Consider the following 27,962-nt stretch of genomic DNA (forward strand, 5'->3'; position numbering starts at 1 on the left):
TTTAGAACTCAGGCAGGCTGTGAACTATTCCATCAGGAATGATATTCTCTCTGTAAATATTTATTGCATACCTACTATGGACTATAAGCTCAGGTCTCAAAAGATATCACTATCCAGTGCAAATGAACAGCATGTTGGCCAGATTCAGCTCACATTTTGTTTGATTCACACCATATTTATCAAAAATTTGAATTAGTTGCCAACTTTTAAGCATCAGAGCCTTTCTAGCTTCTCTTGAAAACTCAGGAAATCTGGTAAAACTGAGCCCACATTCCTGGCTGATGACAAAAAGAGAACTATTGCCCACTTCAGACAGGCACTGGCTGTCAGTTCACACATAGTCCCCACCTGGTCTCTCAGCATTGGTCTCTGATTCTGAGGAATCACAGCACACCCACCCTAGGAAAGGCCTCACTGAGAGACAGAGCAACCCAACCCAGCCCTTCATCTCAGAAGAGCTGATTCTTGCCTCCTTAAGATTAGGTCACAGTGATTTCCTTATTTTGTGTCTTCTCAATATTTCCCCTTTTAATAAAGATTTTTTTTTTAATATCTGGTAATGTAAAGTTAGGAAAGACATTCTGGTTTTATCTCTTGCAAGAAACTTGACACAAAAGGAAATGGCAAAGTTGAAGCATAGAAGCAAAAAGTGAGGGCTGTGAGAGCAGGGCGCTTGCCGGGGGATGTCCTCAAATTGCCAGAAGCAGCAGCTGAGGCCCAAAGGAGGGGAAGGCCATGCTAGATCTCACTGCTGGCCAGTAGGGGAATAGGAACGTGGTCTGGTGGTCTTTTCCCAGTCAGTACTACATTCCTGTCTACATGCATAGGTAGTTTCTCTGGCCAGTTTCTGCTTACATGTATGTTTCCAAGGAATGGCAGAGAAGCCCATCAGCTCTGGGAAATAAATTCAAGGACTGATTTCAAAAGTTACATGGTACTATCAAGTACATGATTCTAAATGAACCTGCAGAAGATTAATTGGTAATTTTCATCTAGACTTACTGATTCCCTATATGTGGGTTAAAATTGTCATATTTGAAAAAATGTGCCCATCTCAACAGTTCATGTTGGGAGGGACAGCCTATTTTAATGTTTTCAAACTAGGTATTGCCAAAATCTTCATTGTGTTTGGAACCAGGAACAGATTTAAGCAAGTTGATCCTAATATTTGTTGCTAGCAGACAGTTTTACTAAAACAAATGTAATTCAGTTGCAGCAAACACAAAAATAATGACCCAAACCTTCAATTGAACAGGTTACATTTATTTCAGTTATTTAAATGGGCCACTGCCTGGGACTTAGACATTCTGGTGTATTTATAGGAATAATAAGGATATATGGCATTTAATAATATCACAACCAAAGACTCTTCAGGTGACAAATTTTAATCCAAAAATCAGTTTGAGGCACAGCAGAAAGGAAAGGAGGAGAACAGAGACTATTTCATTTAGCCCTACCAACCTGGCCTGAGACAGGGTTCCATATCTGCTTTTATAGATGAGGAAAGTGAGGCCAAGAAAGCTGACTTCCTCGGTCAGTTTCCAGTTGCTGGGAATGGGCTATCCAGGAGTCATTCTACCTTCAAAACCTTACTTCTTTTCTGTTACAACTCACAGCTCAGAAGCCACTAAGACATAATCAGGAGATAAGACAAGGACCCATCACAACTGGGCTACAGAATACAATAAGCATAATTAAAGAAGCAGAAGCAAGTGCCTGGGGGGTCTCCAAAAGGCAAACACTAGAAGTGGAGGCTTGAAGGATACAGGAAGCCCTCTGAGATGCAGAGACATCCCAAGAAGTCCTTGTGTTACAACAGCTACTGAACAGAGGAGGAGCAAGAAGAAAGGCCTAAACGAGGTGCAGAGGAATGAGAGGTAAGCAGTTGACATTTGGAACTAATAAAGCAAAGCTGCAAGATGAAGTTGGCCATCCCACAAGGCTGTGCGGCTTCAGGCTGCAAGGCCCACACTGCAGATCCAGGCCACTAACCTGGCCACAATGCCAGGTACCCGTGTCCAGCCTGGTAGGAACGGCAGGGTCCTCTGGACCCCAGAAGCCCAGACGCCCACACTTTCTTCTTCACCCCTGTTTCCCTCTTCTTTCCCCCAGAGCCCTTCTGCCTGCCTTCACCTTCCAAAGCAGAACCAGACAACTCCCTTCACTCTCCCTTGTATGTGAAGAGCTTTGTTTCCCTTTCAAGGATCTCCACCAGCAGCAAGGCAGGTGGAATAAATCGCGGCAGGAGGCAGCAGGACCCCCAAATCTAGAGTTTAGAAAACACTTTTCAGGAACTGAAAGCCCAGGGAGGGAAGGAGTGGAGGCCTGATTCGCCGCAGGTTCTGGTCTGCCCTGCCAGCGCCAGCAGCTGTGGGTGATTTCTGTCCGCTGGGCTCAGTGCCCTGTATCCTCAGGCCCCTCTGCATCTGCTAGGAGGTGGGGGCTCCCGTTTGCTTTCCAGTATACTTAATTTCTTTTCATCTTCGCATCCAATTTAATGGGCGAAGATTTAGTCCCACTTTACAACTGAAGCAATTGAGGCTCAGAAAGCTGATAGATACTTGTCCTGGGAACGTAGTAAAGCTGGCAGTTTAACTCATTAGGCCACGGGGAGGGGGGCTGTTTGAATTATCAAAGCCTCCCGGCGACACCCTTCTTCTGAGACCGACAGGTCCCCCGTCGGAATCAGCTCCCTGAAGAGGGCGGCCGGCCGCGTCCCCCGCCCCCTCCCCGTGGGACCCCATGGGCGCCCCAGGGTAGGTGGGGAGGCAGGATCATCCCTTCAGAGGAGAGCTAGGGAAATGCAGAGCGCTCGCCCTTCCTCGGAGAGGCGAACACCGACACATCCGTGTCTTTCACCAACAAGTGCCTTCAAGCCCGGCGGGGGCAGACACCTCCGCGCCAGAGGCGTCTCCGCGGCCCGCGGGGGCCATGGCCTCGCAGCAGCTGCACTGATTTAGCGCGCCCGCGGGCCGCCCGAGCCGGAGGCGCCTTCCCGGGCTGCACAGCAGCGCCCGCGGCCTCCGGGCGACTCCGCGGACGGGGACGGGCGCGGGGGAGGGGCGCGGCGGGCGTGCTGGCACACGCGGTCAGCGGCCCGGCGCCCGGGGAGCCGCCCACTTCGCCGGGTCGGGCCCGACGGCCGGAGCTTGGATGAGGCGGCGCCCGCCGAGCCGGGGCGGACGCGGGGCGGCCCGGGCCGGGGAGACGCGCCGGGAGCCCCGGCACCGCGGTGGCCGCAGGATGGCAGAGGTAAGCGAGGCGCCCTCCGCGGGATCCTGGGGGCCACCTGCGCGGCGGACGGGCCGCGGGGGCGCTGTGACGGTCGCCGCCCGACGTCCTGGAGCCGGCAGAGTGCCGGCGCGTCCCGGGCGCGTGGAAAGTGCGGTCAGGGCGGGACCCGGGACGCGGCCACTGCCCTCGGTACCCCATCCCGTCTCGCCGGCACCCCGCGTTTCAGCCTGCGGCATGGGGCCCCCTTCCCTTTTCCTTTTACCTCAGAATTAGTGGTATTTCAGAGTGGCCGTCCGCCCGGGTTCTGCTTCTGTGGAGAACAGCGTGTGGTGCCGGGCCGCTCGGCGGGGAGAAGAGCGGAGGCGGGCGCGGGCCGCCGCGGGCGCGACTCCCCCGCGGGACACACTTTTGTGAAACAGCCGCGGCGACAGAACCCCGACGCCGGGGCCTGTCGGAAGCTGCCCCGACAGGAAAGCGGCCGCGAAGGTGTCGGGCGGATTTGATTGGTGTCACGAGGGACCCTGCGGTCCTCGGAGCAGTCGAGGGCGAGGCGGCCCCCACCCTTCAGAGCGTGGGCCTGGGTGCGGGCGCGCGTGTGCGGGGCGGGACGGGACCGAGGCGGCTGCCCCAGTGGTTCCAGCTCCCCGGGGGCGACTCGCCTGGATGGGGAGCGTCCCTAGGGTCCCCGCTGCCGCCCGCCTGGCTTTGCAAGAGCTCTAAGGATTCGTCAGCCGGACGCGACGCGCTGCGGGCGGCCAGGCCGTGGCGGTCTGAGGTTACTCAGCGCGTAGCTGCGAGCCAGACTTTCCCGTGCGGCGAGACACGGCTCCTCTTCGCTGAGAGCCGCCCGCCCGGGCCGAGTTACCGGCCCGCAGCCGCCGAGGGCCGCCTGTGCGCGGGGGAGGCCGGACGCCCGCGCGGGGTCGGTGAGGTCCCGGAGCTTCAAGGCCGAGCCCCCGCAGCGTTTAGACGCCGCCAGACGCCTGGAGGCAGCCAGGCCTCTGCTGTTAGCCCCTGGGGGCCTGCAGGAGGCCCGCTGGTGTCCCGGGAGTCCGCTGGTGTCCCGGGAGTCCGCTGGTGTCCCGGGAGGCCCGCTGGTGTCCCGGGAGTCCGCTGGTGTCCCGGGAGTCCGCTGGTGTCCCGGGAGGCCCGCTGGTGTCCCGGGAGTCCGCTGGTGTCCCGGGAGTCCGCTGGTGTCCCGGGAGTCCGGGTCAAGGGCTGCGGGTGTGAGTGCGAGGAAACACGTGCTGCTGCCGTCCACGCTGCACATGCCGCGACAGTTTTTTAAAATGTATTCTTCTCATTAAAGCGGCATTTGGTAGACCCTTTTTTCCCCCACTGGTGTCCTTTTCATTCCGTGTTTATTGTTTTAATTTGCTATTAGATTTTTCTGGGATCCTTTCATCCGATTTCTTAGACTGAGTTTGCCAATGTATGTTTACGTGTTCAAACATTTGTTCAATGATGGCTACGCTGTCTTCTCAGTTAGTCCTGTCCGGATTCATCGATACACGTTATTAAAACCTCATTAAATTGTATGTGTCAAAATACAATGTTTGTACATCAGATGGAAGAACATTACTTCCGATGTTAGGAAGTGTGCTGGATTTTATTTTTGTTTTAAGTAGGTGTGAAAAGATGATTACCTCTTTTGCTATGATGATTTTGATAAATAACTATTCTTATTGGAATGTTTTAAGGTAGTTAAAAAGAATAAGATATGAGTCATTTGATTTCTCATCTAATAAGTCTGCTAACTTTAATTTCACTAAGAAACTATTACTATTTCGGGTCAACTGCTGGTCGAACAAGTTGCTGTTACAGTTAAATACTGAGAAGTGATGGTACAGTCTTCACTTAGCAGGCACATGCTGCTCATACTTTGGGAACTCAGAATTATGTTCAGACATTTGCATAATTTAATTTGGAATATCAGGTAGACCTATAGAGTCTCTAGTAAGGATTTAGGAAGATTCTCCACCTTCAGCTGGAAAGAACGTGGCAATTTTGAAGTTGTTCTTTGGCAGTTGATAACCACCAGAATGTGAAACAATAATTTGTTTGTTTTGGTTATTATTCACAATAGAAATATTGACCAATGTGGAGCAATTGCCTTGGAAGCAGGTTTACATAAAGGGTTATTTTATTTTTGTTTCATGTCCCCCTTTAGTAGTTATGCTTGCGTCCCGGGCCCATTCCCACTTTCTGTATTTCAGGATCTTGAGCTTGGAAAGACATCCAGCCCAATGGAAGAGAAGCCCTACAGGTTTCCCTGTGGAACAAATAATAATTGTTCTCTAAACACACATTTGTCATTTACAAATGCCTAGGGGTAGCTATAAATGGGAAACATTTTAAAATTTCAGTTTATCAGTAAAATTAACTGAAGCCTATGGGATGGCTGGGGGGGGGCAGAAATGGCTTTTGGCTTTAGTATATGGCTTTAGAAGTTATTTTGACTTGGCCATTAAAAGAGATGCCCTGAAGGTTCCACAAGGTAAATTACTTACCAGAGGAGTTTGCTTCACCCCAGGGTGAATTTTCTCCTCCACAGATGTCATTTAGAGTGAGTTACTTTTGTCAGAAATTGCACTTTTTGAAAAGAGCTCAAAATACTCTACCTGAGGTGAAATATTTATGCCAAGCCACTGGTCTTTTTGGTATCTAAGATCAAGATTTAGGGATTCAATACTTAGTTTTTAATTGCCTTATTCCAGGTATTCTGCTATAGAACTTTTGTTTCTTTATTTTCGATGACTTATCTGAGATGTTAAAAATCTAGATTCTGCTCAAGAGCATCTTGTAAAGGTTCCTTTTTCCTTTTAAATTGGTTTGGACCTGAAATCTTACTTATGCTTGTCATTCTTTGAAGTCCTTTTCTTAATTCTGGAAATTCCAAGATTCCAGTGTGGCACCATTTCTCTGCACAGACACATGTCTATTTTAGCCAAAGAGGGTAGGTATAAACAGAACAGACCTGTTCCTCTGGGGTCCAATGTGGGGCCTTCTCAAACTTCACATAGTTACAGGCAAACAGACTGTCGCTCTTCCCATCCACACGTGGACTCCTTATTATAAAACAGTCTAACAAATCACAGGAGGACTCTGCCTTGAGGAGATAAGTTCATCCAACTAATGTAAAGCAAAAGAAAGATGGAGAAATAAAATATTATGAAGGCCAGGCCCAAACAGCCTGTACCAAAGGAAAGGGTCGCCTCAGGTATGTGTATAAACTCTTAATTCGGGCTTCTGACCTTTTTTCATTAAGTTAGTTTGATCATCTCCTCTTATAGATTATTCTTGTGATTTTACCATGTTAAAAGTCTGACCTTTTCTTTTTAAAAAACTTAGTTTTAAAAATCCAGTTCGTATTAAGTCATTTTTATTTTTCAATGGCAGCAAAAACAAAGTTGTATTGCTTATGTAACTGTCCACCTTGAATTAAATTATCTTTCAAAGTGTAATGTCTTCTTTTGTTTTGTATTTTGATTTTTCCCAAGGCTGATTCAACTATGTTCAGAAGTTCCCTGTACAAGTTAACACCTTTCAGGTTTTTGTTATGAAAGGTTTTTAAAGATTACCTCTGAGGTTTCCCAAATTTAGGTTACAAAGGAAAAATACATCCATACATTTCTGTATACTTTTTTTCTTAAACAGTTTGGCTTGGTTTTTTAGGTAATAATTGCATGTTTTTCTACTATCTTTTATATTTTCAGTTTTCAGAACTAATAATTTTTTTAAAGGCACAGATGTTAAGTTATTTTGGCACAGCATTTATACTTTGATATATAGACATCAAAAGAACGAGTACTTTTCCTCATCATTGTCTTTGAACTAAGCAGCAAGAGAACACTACAAATGTGTCCTGCATACTTTTTACTCCCAGCTAGATGCAGCCCAACATCTGAAGAGGCTCTGCCCCCCACCTGCCCTTTCTCTGCCAGACTATTCTCCCGGTCCTTGGTCTTCTTTGGCCTCTCCATTTATCCTCATACTTGCAATAAGAAACCAGATTTCTGTCAATTCTTCTTTAGTGTCATTTTTATATTGCAAATGCTGACTACCTGATTTTGAGGCTCCCCAAGTCCCCTCTTTCAACTATGCTTGTGGTAAACAGTGTCTATTGTTTGGAACCCTAACAATTACCTGAACCAAATAAAGAGACTCCTGGTGCTCATCTGGACAGCTGACCTAGCCCTATGTTGCCTTTCAAGGTTACCTCTCACTGCCTGTAGCAGAAACCCATGATCTGTGGCCAGACTCCTAGGCCTGACAGTCGTGTACTAGTGAGTCCCTCTTTGTGGCTAGGCCTATGGTTTTCCCTACAGGCACTGATGAAAGCATGCCTGCTTCCTCCTGGAAGAAGCCTTGTCTGGCCTCTCTGTACAACCCTGATTTCTCCCTCTATATTACCATTTCACTCAAACTATTAAATTTGGGGGTTGGGGGCAATGGGAGTCTTATTTTATATTTTCACTTCTTATTATAGAAAATTTGAAACAATCAGATTGAAATACTTTAATGAAGTTTAGTGATATGTGCTTGGGGGTTCAATGGTTGTCAACTTTGGGCCAATCTCATTTATATTTCCTAGCTATCCTCCCATTATTATCACCACTGAATTACAGTAAAGCAAATGCTTGGCATAACATAATTTAATTCATATATATATTTTAATATGCGGCTATAAAACATAAAGACTTTTTTGAAAAAAACAAAAGCAATATGCCATAGAGTACCTAAAAAAAGACAATAATCTGTCATGTCATTACATTTCCAGTCAATGTTCAAATTTCTTTGGCACATTAGCTTTATATTATAGTTGGTTTGTTCAAATCAGAATCCAAGATTCATACTTTACTTTTTTCCTTACAATTTATCTGTTGAAAAAGCTGGGTCATTTGTCCTATAGCGTGCTTCCCCATCTGGATTTTAATGATTGTTTCCGTGTGGTGTAATTTAAATATTCCTCTATCTCCTGAATTTTCTTAAATCGAAGTTGATCAAGAGGCTTGATCAGATTTGGTTTTTTTGGCAAAAATACCGGATGTGTGGTAGTGTGTATCCTTCTATCCAGCGGCAGATGGCCTGATTGTCTTTTTCATTAGGAGTTATGGAATGTTGATACTCTAATTTTTTATTCATTTGATTCACATTCGGAGAGAATCTTTTCTATCAAAGATTAGTTTACCTGAAATGCAATTTATAGAAAAGAATACATACTTGATTCTTTCCCTTTGTTTACCAGTGTTCAGAATAATTAGTTGGTTTCCTAGCATTCTCTAAAGGTGGCCAATGAGTTTTGTGTTTGTTCTGACTATATTTTAATGCAGTGAATGATTCATCCTCATTTTTAACAAATCATATTCTTCACTCAGTTCTTAAATAACCCAGTCGTCTGACTTTCTTCCTGATGAATCCATGTACTCCCTTAGTGCCAAACGCTGGGAGTTACTCATCTTTGTATTTCCATGAGGCTCCCCATGGTTACCAGTACATTGTACATGCTTTTAAAACAAACAAAAAAAAACTTGTTAAATAAATGCTTATCATTTTGTTAAACTATTAATGGAAGATGACAGCATGGGGTGTTAAGGTGAACATCTGGTGCATGTGTTTCTCCAGGTGGGTTTCAGTCCAGTGCCCTCAGCTGCAGATGAGCTACCTCATATAAAAGGAGCTCGTGAGTTTTCTTCTTTCTTCTTCCTAGTTGTTCTTATTGCCCATCTGGCGGTTGATTACACTTTATTCAGAATACTAGTTGTACCTCTATAGGTTTGCATATATGAGAAAAATAGTGGAAAACGTAAAATTAAAAAGTGAAAGAAGTTAGTTAAAAGTAAGAGAAGGGAAGGTAGGGAGTTTTAAAAAAAAAATCTATTTCTAATGAGATAAGTGAGAAGTGTACAGGAAAAGCAGCTCTAAAGAGCAGTGGGATAGAAAACTCCCACCCTGAATGATTCAGTTTTCTAAATCAGAAAGGCTAGCTCTGTAGCCACAAAGAAAATACAAATGACAGTTTCAATACAGGTAAAGATTTGGCTCCTAAATAATAGCCACTATCCTTTCTTCTTAGCCATCCTTAGGGCCTTACCTCAAGGTTGCCTCAGGGTCACAAAGTGGCCCCGAACTCCAGCCATCATGTTCTTGTTCCAAGAAGGATGTTGAAGGGGAAAGCTGGGCTTGGTGGCACATAGCTGTAGTTCCAGCTACTCAGGAGGCTGGGGTGGTAGTATCATTTGAGGCCAAGAGTTCAAGGCTAACCTGAGCAACATAGAAAGACCCCACCTCTAAAAGAAAGAGGAGAGGAAAGAGGAAAAGCAAACAGGTCTCTTGGCAGATCAGCCCTCATTTTTAAGGAGCTTTCTGTTAGTTCCACTAAGCTTCTATATACCATAGGCCAGTACTTAATTACCTGGCCACCAGTGGAAACTTGGAAATTAAGGGGATTTTTACCAAGACATATTGGAAAAAAAAGATACTGGATGGGATGTATAATCAGTGAGTATGGTATAGGGCTCTCACTGATTCACTCCATCTCTCATTTATACCCTGAGATAAATGAATGGAGGGACTACCAAGTATTGGGCCCAGTGCTAGCTACTAGGTGTTAGTTTGGAGTTTTGGTTGTTTTGTTGCCTCTTTCAGGAATGATTCATTGTGGAGAAACTTTTATGGAAGTTTCCATTTTAGGTATTTTCGATAGCTCTGTAGACACAAACCAGCAGACCCCAGAGAACTGAACATACTTGTGGGCACAGTAGCAATAACTCTGTGTGAATTGGTCTCTCCAGTTCCCTGTGTATCCTCATGAATTTGGCTAACAGACCTCTGAGATAGGCAGGTGCAGGTATCCAACCCATTTTATAGTCAGAGATGCCAAGGCATAGAGCAGAAGATGGCGTGGCTCCCCTGGAAGTATGACATAGTTGAGGCTAGTCCTAAGTTTTACTGTATCTCAGTGAAAGGTGCCCAGTGAAGTGAAGGGGAAGGAGCTTAGGCTTTTCAGCTCTACCAACAGAAATATCTTTTTAAGAGGCAGGTTATATTCATTTCACATCCTTTTAAAACGGCTCGCTGTTAGAACGAAATCCAGACTCCTTCAGCTGCACCATAAAGAACCTTCCAAGGTCCTATGCAGAGTGGTCTTTGTTGCCCCTTTGACTGTACTACAACTATACTGGCCTTTCATCTGTTCTCTGAACTCACCCTGTTTGGTGCCTCAGGACCTTTGCATTTGCTGTGTCTTCTGCCTTAAACACTGCTTCCCTCTCCAGGTCTTCACATGATCAGCTCCTTGCCATCTCTTGGGACTTGGTTCAGATGTCACTTCCTATAAGACCTTTGATAATGACCCTGTCTAGAAGATTCTTGATCCTATTCCTACCCATCCATGTCACCCTTAAATCTCGAGCATAGCTTTCTGCTTAGTTCTTTCATAACACTTGCCTTATTCTGAAATGATCTTGTTTACTCGTTCATTTTCTATCTCCTCTAGATTTTAGAACAATGCCTGGCTAGTAAATGCTCAGCAAATATTTATTCAGTGGATGAAGTCTCTTTACCAAATGGAACTTTAATGTCTTGATCTGCAAAATTGTGTGATAATGCCTTATTCTGAAAGTGGTTGTAGGTCTTAAATGAAACTGTAAATGTGACTATAGTTAGCACCAAATCTTGCTATTTAAATACACAATCCACTGTAATCCTAGCACTCTGGGAGCCAAGGTGGGTAGATTACTTGGGTTCATGAGTTCAAGACCAGCCTGAGGAAAAGAGCAAGACTAAGGTGACCAGATTTTAACATTGGTTAAGTAGGGGGTGGGGAGCCTGACAACAATGCAAACTTTGATAAGCAGTTCTCAATAATCACTTCTCAACAATTATTTGTTATTATTAAAGTTTAACATTATAAAATTAACAAAAATAATATAAAACTCATATCCTGGCGAAATAGCCACATGGCAGCCGAAAACCATATATTCCCTTCCTGTTTTCCCGCCATTCCCTGGCTTGTTGTGCATTCTTTCCAAAAATTGGGACTTTTTAAAAACGCCACAGGACATGGGACAAATTGTTAAAAATTGGGACGTCTGGTCACCTTAAGCAAGACCCCCATCTCTACTAAAAATTGAAAAACTGAGGCAAGAGGATCACTTGAGTTCAAGAGTTGGAGGTTGCTGTGAGCTATGACACCACAGCACTCTAACCAGGGCAACAGCTTGAGACTCTGCCTCAAAAATAAAATAAAATAAAGACACAATTCACTCCCAGTACCCAGACTTGAGACCACCCTCACAGCCTGTAAATTCCTCAGCTTCTTCATCTATAAATTGAGAATAGTATAACCTACCTCCCTGAGTAGTTGTGAGAAAGAAATGAAACAATACATGCACACTGCTTAGAACAGTGTCTCACACATCATAAATTCTCGATAAAGCTCACCAACTGTGTGATCTTAGGCAAATTATTAATACAGATCTTCCATAAATTTAAGTTTCTTGAGAATAATTCTTTTCTTGCAACAATGTAATGAGGATTACATGAGACCACCTATTAAACATGAACATTGCCCTGTCAGAGAGCAGATGCTGGAAGGGTACCTAGTCTCACCATTGAACTTAGGACAGAGCTGTCTGTGATGATGGAAATGTTCTGTATCTCCACTGTCTAATTACCTACATGTGGCAACTTTGTTCTTGAAATGTGGCCCGTGTGACCAAGGAACTGAGTTTTAAATTGTTTTTTATTTTAATTAATTTAAATATAGCTATATGCGGTTAGAGCAGGCTAAGTAATCTGAGCTTACAGAGCTGGCTGGTTCCTGTATAATTCAACACTGTGCCAATGCCAGGTTACAAATGACCTTCCTCAAAGAGCTATGAATCTGGGAACCCCAAAGGTCTGTTTTCCCTTCTCCCCTTTCCATCTAGTCACCAAGAATGTCTCTGTGATGATATAAAAGTATCTGCATGTACTAGAAATGAAAACAGCTTTGAAATGAATAGTTTGTAATTTTTTTTTTTTTTTTTTTTTTTTTTTTTGCAGTTTTTAACCAGGGCCAGGTTTGTACCCACCACTTCCTTTTATTCTTGAGCTCAATAATTCAAATCCCATCAGAGACCTACACTATCTAGCACTGGATGTGTGTACATCTGGTTCATCATGTGCCTGGGCTAGCTGCTGCCAGGAATTCAACTCAGCATCTCCTGATAAGAGGCGTGTGGTAGCTAGCATCTCTCCATGCCAAAGTTAGAGCAGGAGTGTCTGGAAAATGAAGCGAGTTCCCCCCAGCCTACCTAAAAACTAGGTCAGAAGTTTCCATCCCAAAACTGCAAAATCAAGTCATCCGTCACAAACTAGGTGTTAATAGATTTTGGATGAATGAATGAGGAAATGTTAGCTACAAAAAATCAAACCAGACTTTTGAATATTGATTTGTAACACATCGAAATAACTAATAACAATTCCAGAAATAGACTGATTAAGATGAGCGCACAAAAAGCAATAATCATGTCTTGATGAGTTCAGAATGTTGTAAACATCTGAGTTATGTTTTAAAAAAAAAAAAATGGAAGAAATATTAGGACTCCAAAGGAAAGGATGCAAATTAAAAGAGTTTTCCATTTTGATTTACCCAAGTACTTTTTGTCCTATAATTAGAATGTTTTGGTTTGATTTCATTTTAGAAGCTTTAATTTATCTTTAGAAAATGATGCTGTAATTTTACTATATCATGGAGTTCTGAGACAGGTAGAAAAACCCATAGGCCTTTATATTGGAAGTTTTCTCAGACATTGTAATTAGCCTTTTTAATTCATAAATAATTCCTCTGAGATTTATTTCCATAGATGTTTAATGAGCTTTATTAAGCTGTATTCAAATGGGTTCATGTAGAAACACACAAATGTTTCTTATATAGAAGCATTCAAACATTGGAAGTACCAATAAAATTGTTAGAATTCTGTTCCCAAACTAAAAGCTGCTAAAACTTGAATGGGTTGGGTTAGGTCAGTTGTTTCAACTAGGAGTAGTATAGACCCCAAGGGCATCTGGTAATGTCTGGAATGGGGTATAACTGGCATCTGGGTGGTAGAGCTCAGGAACTCATTAGACATCATACAATGCACAGGGTAGCCCCACACCATGAAGAACTGTCCAGACCAAAATATCAATAGTGTGTCAAAGTTGAGAAAACCTGAATCAGATGACAAGAGGTGCAGAAAATAAGTTTCAGTTTTAGGCTTCAAGGTATGCCCCTGTTTTGCGTAATGAGCCGGAGTTGGAGTCACCCACATTTGCCAGGGCCTCTGCCAGAGTGTGAGCCTTTTGAGCAGATTTCTCAGGAGTAGAGGAAGCCTTTGTTCAAAGACATCGCTATCTCTGGATAAAGCATGTCTTATTTTTTCTAATAAATGAAATGTAAGTTTACTTGTATAGTTCCAACATCTTGTTGGGTTTTGTTTTTGGTTTTTTGTTTTTTGTTTTTTTTTGAGACAGAATCTCACTATGTTGCCCTTGGTAGAATGCTGTGGCATCATAGCTCACAGCAACCTCCAACTCTTGGGCTTAAGCAATTCTCTTGCCTCAGCCTCCCAAGTAGCTGGTACTACAGGCCCCCACCACAACGCCTGGCTATTTTTTGGTTGTAGTTGGCCCAGGCTAGATTCAAACCCACCAGTTCCAGTGTATGTGGCTGGTGCCCTTTCCACTGAGCTACAGGCGTGGAGCCAACCAGTATCTTATTTTTAAAGAGTGAATGACATCTAAGGCAGTGGTTCTCAACCTTCCTAATACTGCAGCCCTTTTATACAGTTCCTGTGGGTTGTGACCCACAGGTTGAGAACCACTGTCTTAAGGGATATCATCCAAAATTAGAACTTTTCTTGAAAACAATTATATTTATAAAATCTAGAGTGCAAAAAATTTCAGAGATTTAGAACTGAGTGTGCTAGTAGCTATTGAGAATATGCAAATGACTGGCTCATAAGTGAGCTAATCACAGCCAAGTTTGAGATGCTGCACGGCATAGGTATGCCACAATCTAAGCTAATGGTGCCTTTTTTAATTTTTGTTTTGAAAGTGTGTAACATAAATTAAACCATCACTTGCTTTTATCCTTTAACTATAACTATATAATAATTTGTATAGGGATAGTTATATAGATATATATGTGTATTTAATACATTTGTATATACTTATATAAAGTAGAAACTCTGTAATCAAAAAGTGAAACACTTTCTGACACTAGAACAGTGTTTCTCTATTTATTTTTATTATCCCCCATATCTAAGGGGATTTTAGAAATTTTTTCTTGATTTGTTTCTGCAGTGAAATTTTAATATCATGCTATATATCTGTTTATGTATGAATGTGTATCTGTGGGTTATACATAAAAAGTTTCCCCCATCCTCAGCCAGATTCTCCCTGGCCTGTCTCCCATGCAAGTCCACATAGCCTCTCAATTGGCAGATTAGAGGTTCAAACACATAATTCTGGGCTTTTTCATCCCTCTTCCAAATGCTGCATACACTCCCTCGTTTCAAGGCTCTCTTGAATCATACAGATTTCACTCAGTGGCTCCTCTCACAAACCTCACTGACAGAGCTCCTTTGAAGGCTTTTTCTCTTCAATAATAGTTTATATTCTTTTTTTTTTTTTTGAGACAAAGTCTCTCTATGCTGCCCTGAGTAGAGTGCAGTGGCATCACAGCTCACAGCAACCTCTAACTCTTGAGTTTAAGCAATTCTCTTGCCTCAGCCTCCCTAGTGGCTGGGACTACAGGCGCCCACCACAATACCCAGCTATTTTTTGGTTGCAGTTGTCATTGTTGTTTAGCTGGCCTGGGCCGGATTTGAACCCACCACCCTCGGTATACATGGTTGGCGCCATAACTACTATGCTATGGGCGCTGAGCCTATAATAGTTTATATTCTTTAGTCCTTTATCTCTTTTTGAGAAACTCATTTAAAAACATATGTGAAGGTTTGTTCTTAATGTTAGAACTTTGTTGGACACCTACCTCTCTATAACTGTTTTAGCTGTATTGTCATGCACTGCACACCTGCATGCCAAACATAGCCCTGAGGCACCGGTGCAGGGCTTGTCCAGCCTGGATCTGTCTCCAATAGTCACACTGCCCCGTGAGTGGAGTCAGGGAATCCTCCTCAGTATATTTAGCCATCACATATTCTCAAATCCAGATTCAGCCTCTACTGTGTCTTGGTAGGGTGGGGAGGGGGCAGATCCATCTATGGATTCCTCTCGGTTCAGGTTGTTCTCCCTTTACCTTGTTCTGAGGCAGCCTCTGTGTACCTTTCAGGATTGCTGCTCTAGTCAGCTTAAGAGATGAGATGAAATGTGTCTATTGATCCTGTTAGTTCGTTCTAACCCATACCCTTTTCTTATAAAATGTTCTGATGTTTTTAGCCCATTCTCGAATGCAGAGTATCTGTGTGATGTGTTTACAGCCTCCAGGTGCTATGTCAGCTACTTGTCTTCCAAGGGTACAGTCTACACCTCTGGGCCTGGCACAGCATCAGTGCGAATTGCTCAATAAATGCTGCTTAATGGAGAAATAGGCTGTGTTTGCTAAATGCAATATATATCCACACATCACTGATGCGCTGTGTATACCTGTGTTCTCCTCTTCTGTAGGCTATTGGCTGTACTCTGGACTGTAGTTGCCAAGGATTCAAACCTGGGAAAATAAACCACCGTCAGTGTGAGCAGTGCAGACATGGATGGGTGGCTCATGGTAACTTTATTTTTTTCCCTCTCTTGGCCTGTAATGTTCGTTCTAAATATAATAGTTTATAGCTAATCCAGAACTGATTTAATGTCTAAGAATGACAACTATCTGGTAAGCTAACTAGTAAGTTACTAATTAGTATGTGCCAGGTAACAGACCAAGAGCTTTATATGTTTTTTTTTCTTTGAATCTTAACTCTATTTGGTAAACGTCTTATTAACCCACTCTAAAGATGTAGAAAACAGTTGTTTAGCCCTATCATTTTGTGGTGATGGGAATGTCATATATGTCTGGCAACTATTGCATCAGACATCTTAGCTTTGGGCTATTTAAATTTGCTAAATCCCACAAATAGAAAGTGGCAGCCTAAGGTTCAAACCCAGATCCCTTGATGCCCAAACTCAGATTCTTTACCTCCTCATTACCCATCCCCTCAATTACACACCTGCCACCTTTGTTTTTCCCTGGTCCTTGTCCTTTCCCTGTTTGTGACTATTTCACTCTTTAGGAAGCCACAAGAAAGAAGAGTCTCAGGCTTTTCTCATCAATTTCACTTTGGAAGTTCCTATGAATAACTTGAAGTCTGATAGTTATTAAGGTTGTTAATTATTTGCATATTCGTTTTTTTTCTGTTGGAACAGATAACTGAGAATTAGCCCTATCCTACTTTCTCTGTAGGTTTTCCCCTAAAAGTAGAACTTCCCAAAATGATACTTCTTCAATTTGATTTTTCAGCTCTAAGTAAGCTGAGGATCCCCCCTGTGTATTCAACAAGCCAGGTAGAGATTGTCCAGTCCAATGTGGTGTTTGATATCAGCAGCCTCATGCTTTATGGGACCCAGGCCATTCCTGTTCGACTAAAAATCCTCCTGGACCGACTCTTCAGTGTCTTGAAGCAAGATGAGGTTCTCCAGATCCTGCATGCCTTGGACTGGACCCTCCAGGATTATATCCGTGGATATGTGCTTCAGGTACGGGTATATTGCTACTGTTCTCCCAAAGTGTTTTCTGAAATTTGTGCCCTTGTAACTGATGGAACCCCCAGGCTTTAGTGGTTATCCTTCCCTTCAGTGTTTTTTTCTAACAGCTTTAGGCCCTGCCTCATGTCTTGGGGGAAATCCAGTGCTTTCCCCAAGATATCTGTAACACTTAGGACATGGACATGATACATACGCTCTGATTTGGCTCTCATTAAGTCTGTCTTCCACTGCAAACAACCATTTGTCCCATCTTGAGTGTTGCCTCCATTTCTTTTAGTTTTTGCCCCAAACTGCCTATTGACAAAAGTCGTCTGTATGAGATTTTACTGAGAGTTTGGAGATTAAAAGGGGAGCTTGCTGTACAGAACCACACGGCAAACAATTTACAGTTTCACACAATGCCCACCACCATCCCACTGCTGGCTTTCCTCTGTAGCTTTGTTTCTCATGATGTTCTGCATTCATGCACTTGCTCATTCTTTCTCTTATCCCCTTAATTCTCTTTTGGTCACCTCACATTTTCTCTTACATTCTCCAGTGCTCTACGTCCTTCTTTCCTTCTCTCCTCTTTATTTTTCAGAGTATTTACCTCTCTTCCCACACCAGGCTTTGGGCTAGGCTTCATGTTTCATATCTAAAGAGGCCATCAAGGTGTTTTTACAAGCAAAGAACATGTTTCCTGAGGTGAAGTTATTGTTCCTTTGAGATATGAAACAGCTACAGCATTTATGTCTTGCCACTACACTAGTAAATTTCACCTAGCTTTGGTAAAAAATGCACCGAAATGGGGGAATGGATGTATTTCCAAGACCAACACAGAGTTCAGTCTCACACAGGTAGGCCATATCATTGAAACAAACACTAATAACAACCCTTTATTGACCCAGACCCTCTCCCAGTTATCATGAAGTAGGTATATGTATTATCCCCGTTTTCCAGTAAACAAACCCAGAGGCTCAGAGCTGCTTGAAAATTTTTCTGGAAGTCGTTCACTAGTATATACCAGACCCAGAATTTGAATCCACTTCTTTCTAACTGAACGCCCCAGAATCTTTGGCTGGAAACTCATTTACTCACCTTTAGTGCAAGACCACTTGCAGGCTAGAAACAACCATTTATGTAGAGTAGCATTATGATCTTACATTATGACATAGATCAATATTTAATGATCCTAATAATCTCTCTAGTGTTAGGATTAAAAATATGGAATCAATTACCTTGAACCTCTAGTGCATGAAAAATTTATGATGTTACGTTCCTCCTCATCTTCAAAACTCTTACATGCACTGTGAAAAATCTCAGTAGGCCATCAAATACATGTTCTGTGATAAAATATTTATTGTAGTTTTGGGAAAAGTTAGGCCTCACTAGAGTTTGAAAGATGTCCAACACTCCAGTGTAATTATGGCTCTGCTTCGTGAACATGGGCGTAGATCAGTACAGGTCCATTTGTTTTTTGGTATTAGTTGCTTAGGAAGATTATTAAACCTGCAGCAAGTGAACACTTGAGCTTTAGCTATGCCTCACTGTTCCATCTATAATCTTTAAATATAGAAGTTAATATTGTCCCAAGGATACATGTGATGATTTTAGTGCCGAAAATTATGCCTAAGGCAAGAAACAGTTGGCTTGAAATAAGGTAAAAACATAATCACCAAATTTCTTTGACTTCAGCTTGAGTCATATGATTTTATTTCGCTCTTTTGGACAAATTGTTTAGGACTGTTATTGTAAGGACTGTTGCTTACATTTGTGCAATTTAAGTTCTGCACAAAGTGTCTGGCCCAGGAGAGTAGGGTGAGCTAAACTCCCCAAACTCTGTGCTCCTCCATGGTGGGGTATCATTTTCTGATATGTACAAAGGTATCCTGTAGTCTATTGGAGGCCCTGACCACATAGCTTCTTTCTTAGAGAAAAGGACAAGGAGTTGTAAATTGATCACACTTCTAAATTCTGATTTGGGTTTAGGATGCCTCAGGAAAGGTATTGGATCACTGGAGCATCATGACCAGTGAGGAGGAAGTGGCCACCTTGCAACAGTTCCTTCGTTTTGGAGAGACCAAGTCCATAGTTGAACTCATGGCAATTCAAGAGAAAGAAGAGCAGTCCATCATCATACCACCTTCCACAGCAAATGTAGATATCAGGGCTTTCATCGAGAGCTGCAGCCACAGAAGCTCTAGCCTACCCACTCCTGTGGACAAAGGAAGCCCCAGCGGTTTACACCCCTTTGAGAACTTCATAAGCAATATGACTTTCATGCTGCCTTTCCAGTTCTTCAACCCTCTGCCTCCTGCACTGATAGGGTCATTGCCTGGTCAATATATGCTGGAGCAGGGTCAGGACCAACCTCAGGACTCCAAACAGGAAATCCACGGGCCCTTCCCCAATAGCAGCTTCTTAACTTCTAATTCCACACCATTTCAGGTTGACAAAAGCCAATGTTTAAACTGTCCAGAAGCTGTTACTAAAAATGAAGATAGTACCCATTTAAGTGAGTCCAGCTCTTACAACATTGTTGCTAAGTTTGAAAGGACACAATTATCCCCTGAGGCCAAAGTGAAGCCTGAGAGGAACAACCTTGGCACAAAAAAGGGCCGGGTATTCTGCACGGCTTGTGAGAAGACCTTCTATGACAAAGGTACCCTCAAGATCCACTACAACGCCGTCCACCTGAAGATCAAGCACAAGTGCACCATCGAGGGGTGCAACATGGTGTTCAGCTCCCTGAGGAGCCGAAATCGCCACAGTGCCAACCCCAACCCTCGGCTGCACATGCCCATGAACAGAAATAACCGTGACAAAGATCTCAGGAACAGCCTGCACCTGGCAAACTCTGAGAACTACAAGCACCCAGGTTTTGTGGTGACATCACCAGACTGCAGGCCTCTCCCCAGCTACCCTGGTTCAGGGGAGGATTCCAAAGGTCATTCAGCCTTCCCAAACATTGTACAGAATGGTGTGCTTTTTCCCAACCTAAAGACAGTCCAACCAGTCCTTCCTTTCTACCGCAGTCCAGCGACACCTGCTGAGCTGGCAAACACGCCTGGGATGCTACCTTCTCTCCCTCTGCTGTGCTCTTCCATCCCAGAACAGCTGGTTTCAAACGAAATGCCATTTGATGTCCTTCCCAAGAAGAAATCCCGGAAGTCTAGTATGCCTATCAAAATAGAGAAAGGAGATATGGAAGTAGTTGAAAAGAGGCACAGGCTCAGCTCAGATGAAGACATGCCCCTTCAGGTAGTCAGCGAAGATGAGCTGGAGGCCTGCAGCCCTCAGTCAGACAAAGCATCTGAGGAGCAGCACACTCAGTCAGGAAGCCTGGGGAAGCCTGTCCCTGAAGCAGAAAGGCCCTGCTATCTCCCTTCAGTGCCTGAGTCCAGCGGACCCATCAGCCGAACCCCTGAACAGACCACACACAGCTCAGAGAGAGAGACTGAACAGATGGCTGCACTGATCATGGTGCCTAGAGAGGTTGAGGATGGCGGCCATGAACATCACTTTGCCCCCGGGATGGAGCCCCGAGTTCCTTTCTCTGACTACATGGAACTGCAGCAACGCCTGCTAGCTGGGGGACTCTTCAGTGCTCTGTCCACCAGGGGAATGACTTTTCCTTGTCTGGAAGATGCTAAAGAACTGGAGCACATGGGTCAGCATGCATTAGCAAGGCAGAAGGAAGAAAATCGCTTCCAGTGCGACATCTGCAAGAAGACCTTTAAAAATTCCTGCAGTGTAAAAGTGCACCACAAGAACATACATGCCAAAGAAATGCACATGTGCACAGTGGAGGGCTGCAGGGCCACCTTCCCCTCCCGCAGGAGCAGAGACAGGTGAGACATTTGTTGGCAATCATTTTTTCTAAGGCAGTGGTTGTTAAACTTCAACATGCATCAGAACCACCCAGAGGGTTGTTAAACCACAGACTTCTTCTCACCCTAGAATCTCTGCTTCAGTAGGTGTGGGATGAGGCATGAAACTGCATTTCTAACAAGTTCCCAGGTGATGCTGATATTACTATTCTGGGGACTAGTTTGAGAAACACTGTCCTGTGAATTTTCGTATTTCCATGTTGATGAATTTTCATTTCCAAAGATCTAAAAACTCTTTTGCCAGCAAAGTCTGACCTAAAATTATGTGAGGTTATTTATTATGTTTTTAAAACCACAAAGGTATAAATTATTTATGTATGTATAATACAGAAATATTAATGGATTTATTATAGGACATTAATGTAATATTTTAGTATGTGCATCATTCTGCTTCTCTGAAGTCAGAAATTCTGAATTCAGGAACACATCTGGCCCCAGGGGTATAGGTTAAGGAATCATAAAATAGTTCTCACATTAGCATCTTTGGTAGAAGTTAAATAATGAAAATAAATTTAAATAATTGGTGGGAGAGCTCTTTAAAATTACCACTATAACTTTTCTAAATTTTTCTTTCTTTCTTTCCTTTTTTTTTTTTTTTTTTTTTTTACAGAGTCTCAATCTGTTGCCCTGGGTAGAGTGCTATGGCATTATAGCTCACAGCAACCTCATACTCTTGGGCTTAAGAGATCCTCTTGCCTCAGCTTCCCAAGTAGTTGGGACTGTAGGTACCTGCTACAATGCCTGGCTAGGTGGGTTTTTTTTTTTTCTATTTTTAGTAGAGCTCACTTTTGCTCTGAGTGGTCTCGAACCCCTGAGCTCAAGCAATCTACCCTCCTTGGCCTCCCAGAGTGCTAAGATTATAGGCATGTGCCACTGTGCCCAGCCTTCCCAAAACTTTTCTGATTTTCATTTCATAATATGAAGTCTATCTAATGAAACGCTTTCCTTGGTTTCTGTTTAGCCAGTTACACTCAAAACAAATTAGCCAGGCACCGTGGCTCATGCCTACAATCCTAGCATTTGGGGAGGCTTAAGGCCAGGAGTTTAAGACCAACTTGAGCAACAATAGTGAGATTTTGTCTCTACCAAAAATAGTTTCTTCTTTTTTTTAGTGAGATGTAGTGTTGAATGCCTTTTGTCCTAGCTACTCCACAGACTGAGGTGGGAGAGTCACTTGAACCCAGGATTTCAAGGTTACAGTGAGCTATGATCATGTCACTTCAGTTTAGGCAACAGGGAGACCTTATTTCTAAAAAAGAAAAAAAATGAAAAATTAACTGTTTAATTGAAGATTTTTAAAAATAATAAGCTATCAAAAGAGTAAAGGCAATTAGCAGATTGTTTCAGAGGCTATATGTGGTTGAAAGAGCCTGAGTTTTCATGACACACACAGTCAAACTGTTTACAAAGTGCCCCCCTGCTGAGCACATATCATCATCTGGGGGCACAGCACTGTGTTAGCATCTTGCTCATGCTTCATGAACTTGAATCATTCTTCAGGTCACCCTCCTTTCTACCCTATTTAGGAAAGAATGAATAGACCAAAAGATGACCCCAGGAGGCTTCGGGAAAGGATCAGCTGTCTGATGAAATGCAATATGATGAATGCTGAATGGTTCACAGTATATTAAAATGCTCCATTTGCTAGAACAAGTTTGACTTAAAGCAATTTAACACCAGCACTTAATCCAAATTGTAATGCCTAATTTGTTGAGAGGGTGAAAATGTACAGACTCCCACTCACATTCCTAGACAGGGCTGGCAAGAACATATTCATTATCTTTAGCAAAGAGGATAGAGCATAGGAGATGTTCATTAGAATTCCTGTTTCTGTTGCTATAGAATGTTGAACCAAACCAGCAGGGTATCCTAATTAGTGAACCAGTCCTTCTCCTTCATCCTTCAAGTGGAAGAGTGTGTATTTATAGGTAAGCTAGTGTTATGAAGAAGACAGGGTCCTATTGGTCAGATTTATCCTTGATATTTATGATACTATTCTAGCCTATAATACCTACCAAATTAGAAGGTATATTAGAATCAAGATATTTTTCATTTGATATTTATTTTTCATATATTTAATATTTTCTTAAATTCTAACCTATTTGGAGATCTGTACATCCCCACCACTACCACTGCAATAGAAAAGCATCTTGAATTTTTTAAATGACTAATTCCTGTAATCTAGAACTTGGAATACATTTTACCTAGAATCTATGATTAAAATGACACCATTTTAAATAGGCCTGTATAAACAGGCCCAGACCCTAACCATTTCTCTGAGACAAAGATAAGAATCACATTGCTGTGGGGACAGCCAGCTTCCCCTCTTTGAGCCACTACCACTGCCAGCTGCACTTACTAAGACCCACTGAGACTGGGACAGCTCCCTGGATGCTTATTTACCAACAAGTATTTATTAAGAACTTTCTGTGTTAGGTGCTGGTAACACAGTCCCTGTCCACAAAGGCTTTCAGTGTAGTTGGGAAGACAGATCAGTAAACAGCTGAATGGTGATGGCTTCTGCAGTAGGGGAAATGTAGGCTGTTAAAGTACACAGGAAGGCCCCTAATCAGACTCCCTGAGAACATTGGAAGGCTCCCTGGAAGAAGAGGTATTCCTAAATCAGCTCTCAAACATTTTGGTCTCATAACCCCTTTACAAATACTTAAAGTCTAAGGACCCTCAAGAGCTTTTCTAGTTTGGGTTATATCTATCAGTATTTGTCATATTAGAAATTAAAAATGAAAAAATTATATCACTTAATAGTGAACATATGATACATATGTTGCCATAGCATTTTTGTGAAAAAATAACTACATTTTTCAAAATAAAAATTTAGTGAGATGAATGGCTTTATTTTACATTTTGGAAAATCTCTGTAATGTCTGCTTAGTGGAAAATAACTAGATTCTCATATCTGCTTCTACAACAAATCTTTTACAATAATCTACGTCATGTAGCCCCTAGAAAACTCTACTATACACTTGTGAAAGAATGAGACTGAAAAATGTAAACAATATCTTAGTATCACTATGAAATGTTGACTTTAGAAGCATCCTGAAAAGGTCTCAGGAACCATTGGAGTACTGAGAACACACTTTGAGAACTACTGGCCTCAACTAATCAAAATTGTCAGAAGCGAAGAGGCAGAGTAGGAGGGGGAGGTAGAGATTGAAGGGAAGAGACACAGACATGGATGGTGAGCACAGGATTAGCAAAGTGAAGCAGAAAGCCTGACACCTGATATGGGGGCCGGGGGGGGGGGGGTGCAGTTGTAGTAATTACTAGTCTTAGGGGATGTGGCACCTTGCAAAATGCATCTAACCTTCCAAGACTTGAGAGGTGTCTACATGTTCCTTCTTAGGTATGAGGCCCAGAGATTTGATTTGTTGTAGCAGAAACCTTTCTGTACAAGGTTCCAGTAAATGTGTTCGACTTATTTAAAAAAAAAAACTACTTGTATATACTGGGACCTATATGTCAATCTAGTGTCTGGTTTTCTGCCGACACATACCAGAGCTTTCCACCCAGAATGCTGACATAATCACAGGGCAGAGTTGCAGTTAAGAAGAACTACTTGCAGACTGGGTTATCTGGGAGTATAATTCTGATTATGTCCAGAAAAAATACATAAGGAGATAGAAGAGAGAGTTTGAATAGTAAATTTTATACCTTTAATCAAATGTGATAGAGCCTCACACAGATATGCACATACATACACATATACATATTTGGGGCTTTAGAAGAGAAAATTCAATTCTCAGTTATTTGAATTTGAAAAGTAAGCCTGCTTTTCCCAACTTGACCCTGGCATACATTCTGATCTGTATTGAAGAAGATATTTTCTCTGTTTGGAATCATTCTCCTGTCACCTTTAAGATTGTATCCCTTAGTAAGGGCTATTTTTGCTGGTCAGAAGTCAGCATGGAATCCCTGAGCAAGAACATAGATTTACTAGGTACAGCCAAATGATAACATATGAGTAAAAGGCATGTGTCATAATGGATACTCATTACCTGCCCTTCAGGAATAATCATTGGGTAGAAGATTGGTAGTATGCTTATACTGCTGCATTTGCAAAACTCATGTCTGATATAGTATAGTGAAACACTGCATAGATGACCTAAACTTCTCTCTTTCTCTCTCTCTCTCTCACACACACACACACACACAATTCTAGCTAATCAGTTTTTCACCCATACTTGTAGAACTTGTCAGGTGAAGTGTGTGCAAATTCTCTAGACCAATGCCATCCAATAGAAATAGGACACATGCCACATAGGAAATTTTAAATATTCTAACAACCACATTAAAAAAGGAAAAAGAAACAGGTGAAATAAGCTTTAATAACATGTAGTGCAATATATCCAAAATATTACAATTTCAGTATGTGACACTAGCCACGTTTCAGGTGCTCAATATGCATGCATGGCTAATGGCTATCATACTGGACAGTGCAGCTCTAGAAGGTGTAATTTCCTGGTTCCATTGAAATAAAGTTCTCTGCTTAGTTTCTTACAAGTTTTCACCTAGGATTTTTTAGTTCCAGTGCCCCAGTTAAACTAGCCTAATTGAAGTTACCTAGCCATTCTCTGTAGATGAGGTATAGGAAGTTACATGTCAATCAGATAGTAGAAATTAAAGAGAACTACATATTCCTAGTTTGTAGACTGTTGGCTTTCCTAGTGAATGATTGATAACTTCTGACAAGCAGTGCTCAGCAGTGGGCCAGTGTCCACTATACATGTGTTATATCCCACAGGAACTTAATCCCTAATCATTTCTCCCATGCCAGAAGTTTTTCCTAGTATCTACTAAGTCTCTCCATTCAGAGTGATGATTCTTTCTAAAACAATAGCCCAACCCATTGCTAACCATCTCTTCACTCTTACAGACACAGTTCAAACCTAAACCTTCACCAAAAAGTGTTGAACCAAGAAACACTGGAGAGCAGTGAAGACAATTACCACGCAGCTTACCTTCTGAAAGACGTGGATAAGGAGACCTATCAGGATGTGGCCTTCACACAGCAAGCTTCCCAGACATCTGTCATCTTCAAGGGAACCAGTCGAATGGGCAACCTGGTTTACCCAATAACCCAAGTCCACAGTGCCAGCCTGGAGAGCTACAACTCTGGCCCCTTGAGCGAGGGAACCATCCTGGATTTGAGTACTACCTCCAGCATGAAGTCAGAGAGCAGTACCCATTCCTCTTGGGACTCTGATGGGGCGAGTGAAGAAGGCACCATGCTTATGGAGGACAGTGATGGGAACTGTGAAGGGCCAAGCCTTGTCCCTGGGGAAGATGAGTACCCCATCAGTGTCCTGATGGAGAAGGCCGACCAGAGCCTTGCTAGCCTGCCTTCTGGGTTGCCCATAACCTGTCACCTCTGCCAAAAGACATACAGTAATAAAGGGACCTTTAGGGCCCACTACAAAACTGTGCACCTCCGCCAGCTCCACAAATGCAAAGTACCAGGCTGCAACACTATGTTTTCATCTGTCCGCAGTCGAAACAGACATAGCCAGAATCCCAACCTGCACAAAAGCCTGACATCTCCAGGTCACCTCCAGTAATAAGAGGGCAGACCAAATATGCTCCACTAAGCCTTTGTCATGATTCAGGAATAAAGTAGTCCAAAGAAATGTTTCTAACTAATACTGTTTGAGGCAAACTAGGCAAAAAGTGTTTGAATTGACTTTATGGTTTTCTACAGCAGGATGGGCAAAAAGACAAGCCTTGTGGAAAGTTGACATTTAGGCAGCCATTTCTGTTATTAGTTTTCTTAGCCCAAGAGGTCTTTCACTGACATAAGGAACACTTGCAGAAATGCAGATTGTCAAGGATTTGTTTACATGTTCCCTGAGAGAGCAGATCAATTGGGCATAGGCAGGACCTGGCAGCAGCTTCTGCTGAGGCTTGCAATATTAAGGGTGTTGGGGAGGATACTTCCCTAGGGAAGAAGACTCACCACAGGAAAACTACCAATCCCAAAGACTGCATTTTCTGTTCCTTTAAAGAGTCTGAAATTCAGGCTTGAATTTAGGGAAATGACTTTTTGATAACCATCCTTTCATTTGGAGTGGATAATTGTCTCCCTCTCCACCTCTGGTCAGAGGTCTCATATGTTACTCCGGGGAGTTCTCAGAGGAAGTGGGTTGGCCTCTAACATGTTCCATGCTAATGCATGTGTGGTAACACATTCAGGAAGGTAGGGGGGAAATATCTCATGCACTTAAAAATAGTGATTTTCAATTTAATTTAAACTGATTTTGATAATATTTAATTTGTGCTTTTGTGTGTATTTGGTGTGACACATCAAATGTATAGACACATTACAGTGTCACCCTCTAGATCTCTGCTTAGAAGGAGAAGTGATGACTTAAAACTTCAGAAACACCATTTTTTTTCATTTGGTTAGCTTCGAAGTCTATTTGTTATGATCCCCTGTGAAATAAATGCAAGCATGAATCTGGCAGGACCACTTGTATATATTCCCCCAAAGCATTTAGAGAAGATGGTTTTGATGATGGCTGTGTATTTTCAGTATCACTGGATCCCTCTTCAACCTTTTATAAAATATGTAAGATTAAGATGAACTTTCAAGTTTACGTGGTAGGAAGAAAAGTAGGATATTATTGCCATACTGTATTTCATAATATTTAACTTATTCTGAACTATATTCCATGCTGTTATACACAGTTGCCATTGTAGGAAGGCCCAAAGTGTTATCAGCCCCATAGAACTAGACCATTTTCTAAAATTCGGCATTTACAATATCCTACAAGCCTGCATAGGTATAAAGAAATTGATTTTGTATTCCAAGTTCAAGTTCACCATCTTTTAAAGTTATTGATGTAAGTAATAAAAAAAAAATCCTTAAAGATAACTAAAGATTACAAGAGATATTATTCCTCTGGTCTTAAGGTAAAAAAAGCCAATAACCTATTACCAGTTACTTCAACTTTTTTTTTCTTTTAATAAATGTGATAACTTAAAACTTGTCTCTGTTTAAAGCAAGCTAAGTCTTTAAACTGTTACCCAACTGTTTAGTATTCCAGTTTCCCCAAAGAGGAAAAATTTGTATACAAATGTTTTTTATGATTTAATAAAAATATATGATGCACC

At 42.4% G+C, this 27,962-nt stretch overlaps 1 protein-coding gene across 1 annotated transcript; it reads left to right on the top strand.

The window, feature by feature from the left end:
• Nucleotides 1-3,098: 3,098 nt before the first annotated feature.
• On the top strand, nucleotides 3,099-27,962 carry BNC1 (basonuclin 1). The gene is made up of 5 exons (XM_003784594.2): nucleotides 3,099-3,252; nucleotides 15,892-15,991; nucleotides 16,721-16,956; nucleotides 18,934-20,795; nucleotides 25,729-27,962. Exons 1-5 carry the CDS (start codon nucleotides 3,154-3,156, stop codon nucleotides 26,408-26,410), a joined length of 2,979 nt encoding a protein of 992 aa, XP_003784642.1. The 5' UTR covers nucleotides 3,099-3,153; the 3' UTR covers nucleotides 26,411-27,962.

This window comes from Otolemur garnettii, unplaced genomic scaffold (genome assembly GCF_000181295.1).
Source record: "Otolemur garnettii isolate 467f Iridium unplaced genomic scaffold, OtoGar3 scaffold00011, whole genome shotgun sequence".
NCBI lineage: Eukaryota > Metazoa > Chordata > Mammalia > Primates > Galagidae > Otolemur > Otolemur garnettii.

Coding starts and splice junctions, on each gene's coding strand:
- BNC1 (XM_003784594.2), top strand. CDS start 3,154: ATGAGGCGGCGCCCGCCGAGCCGGGGCGGACGCGGGGCGGCCCGGGCC. Junction 3,253..15,891: donor GTGGCCGCAGGATGGCAGAG/GTAAGCGAGGCG, acceptor CCTCTTCTGTAG/GCTATTGGCTGTACTCTGGA. Junction 16,957..18,933: donor TCCGTGGATATGTGCTTCAG/GTACGGGTATAT, acceptor ATTTGGGTTTAG/GATGCCTCAGGAAAGGTATT.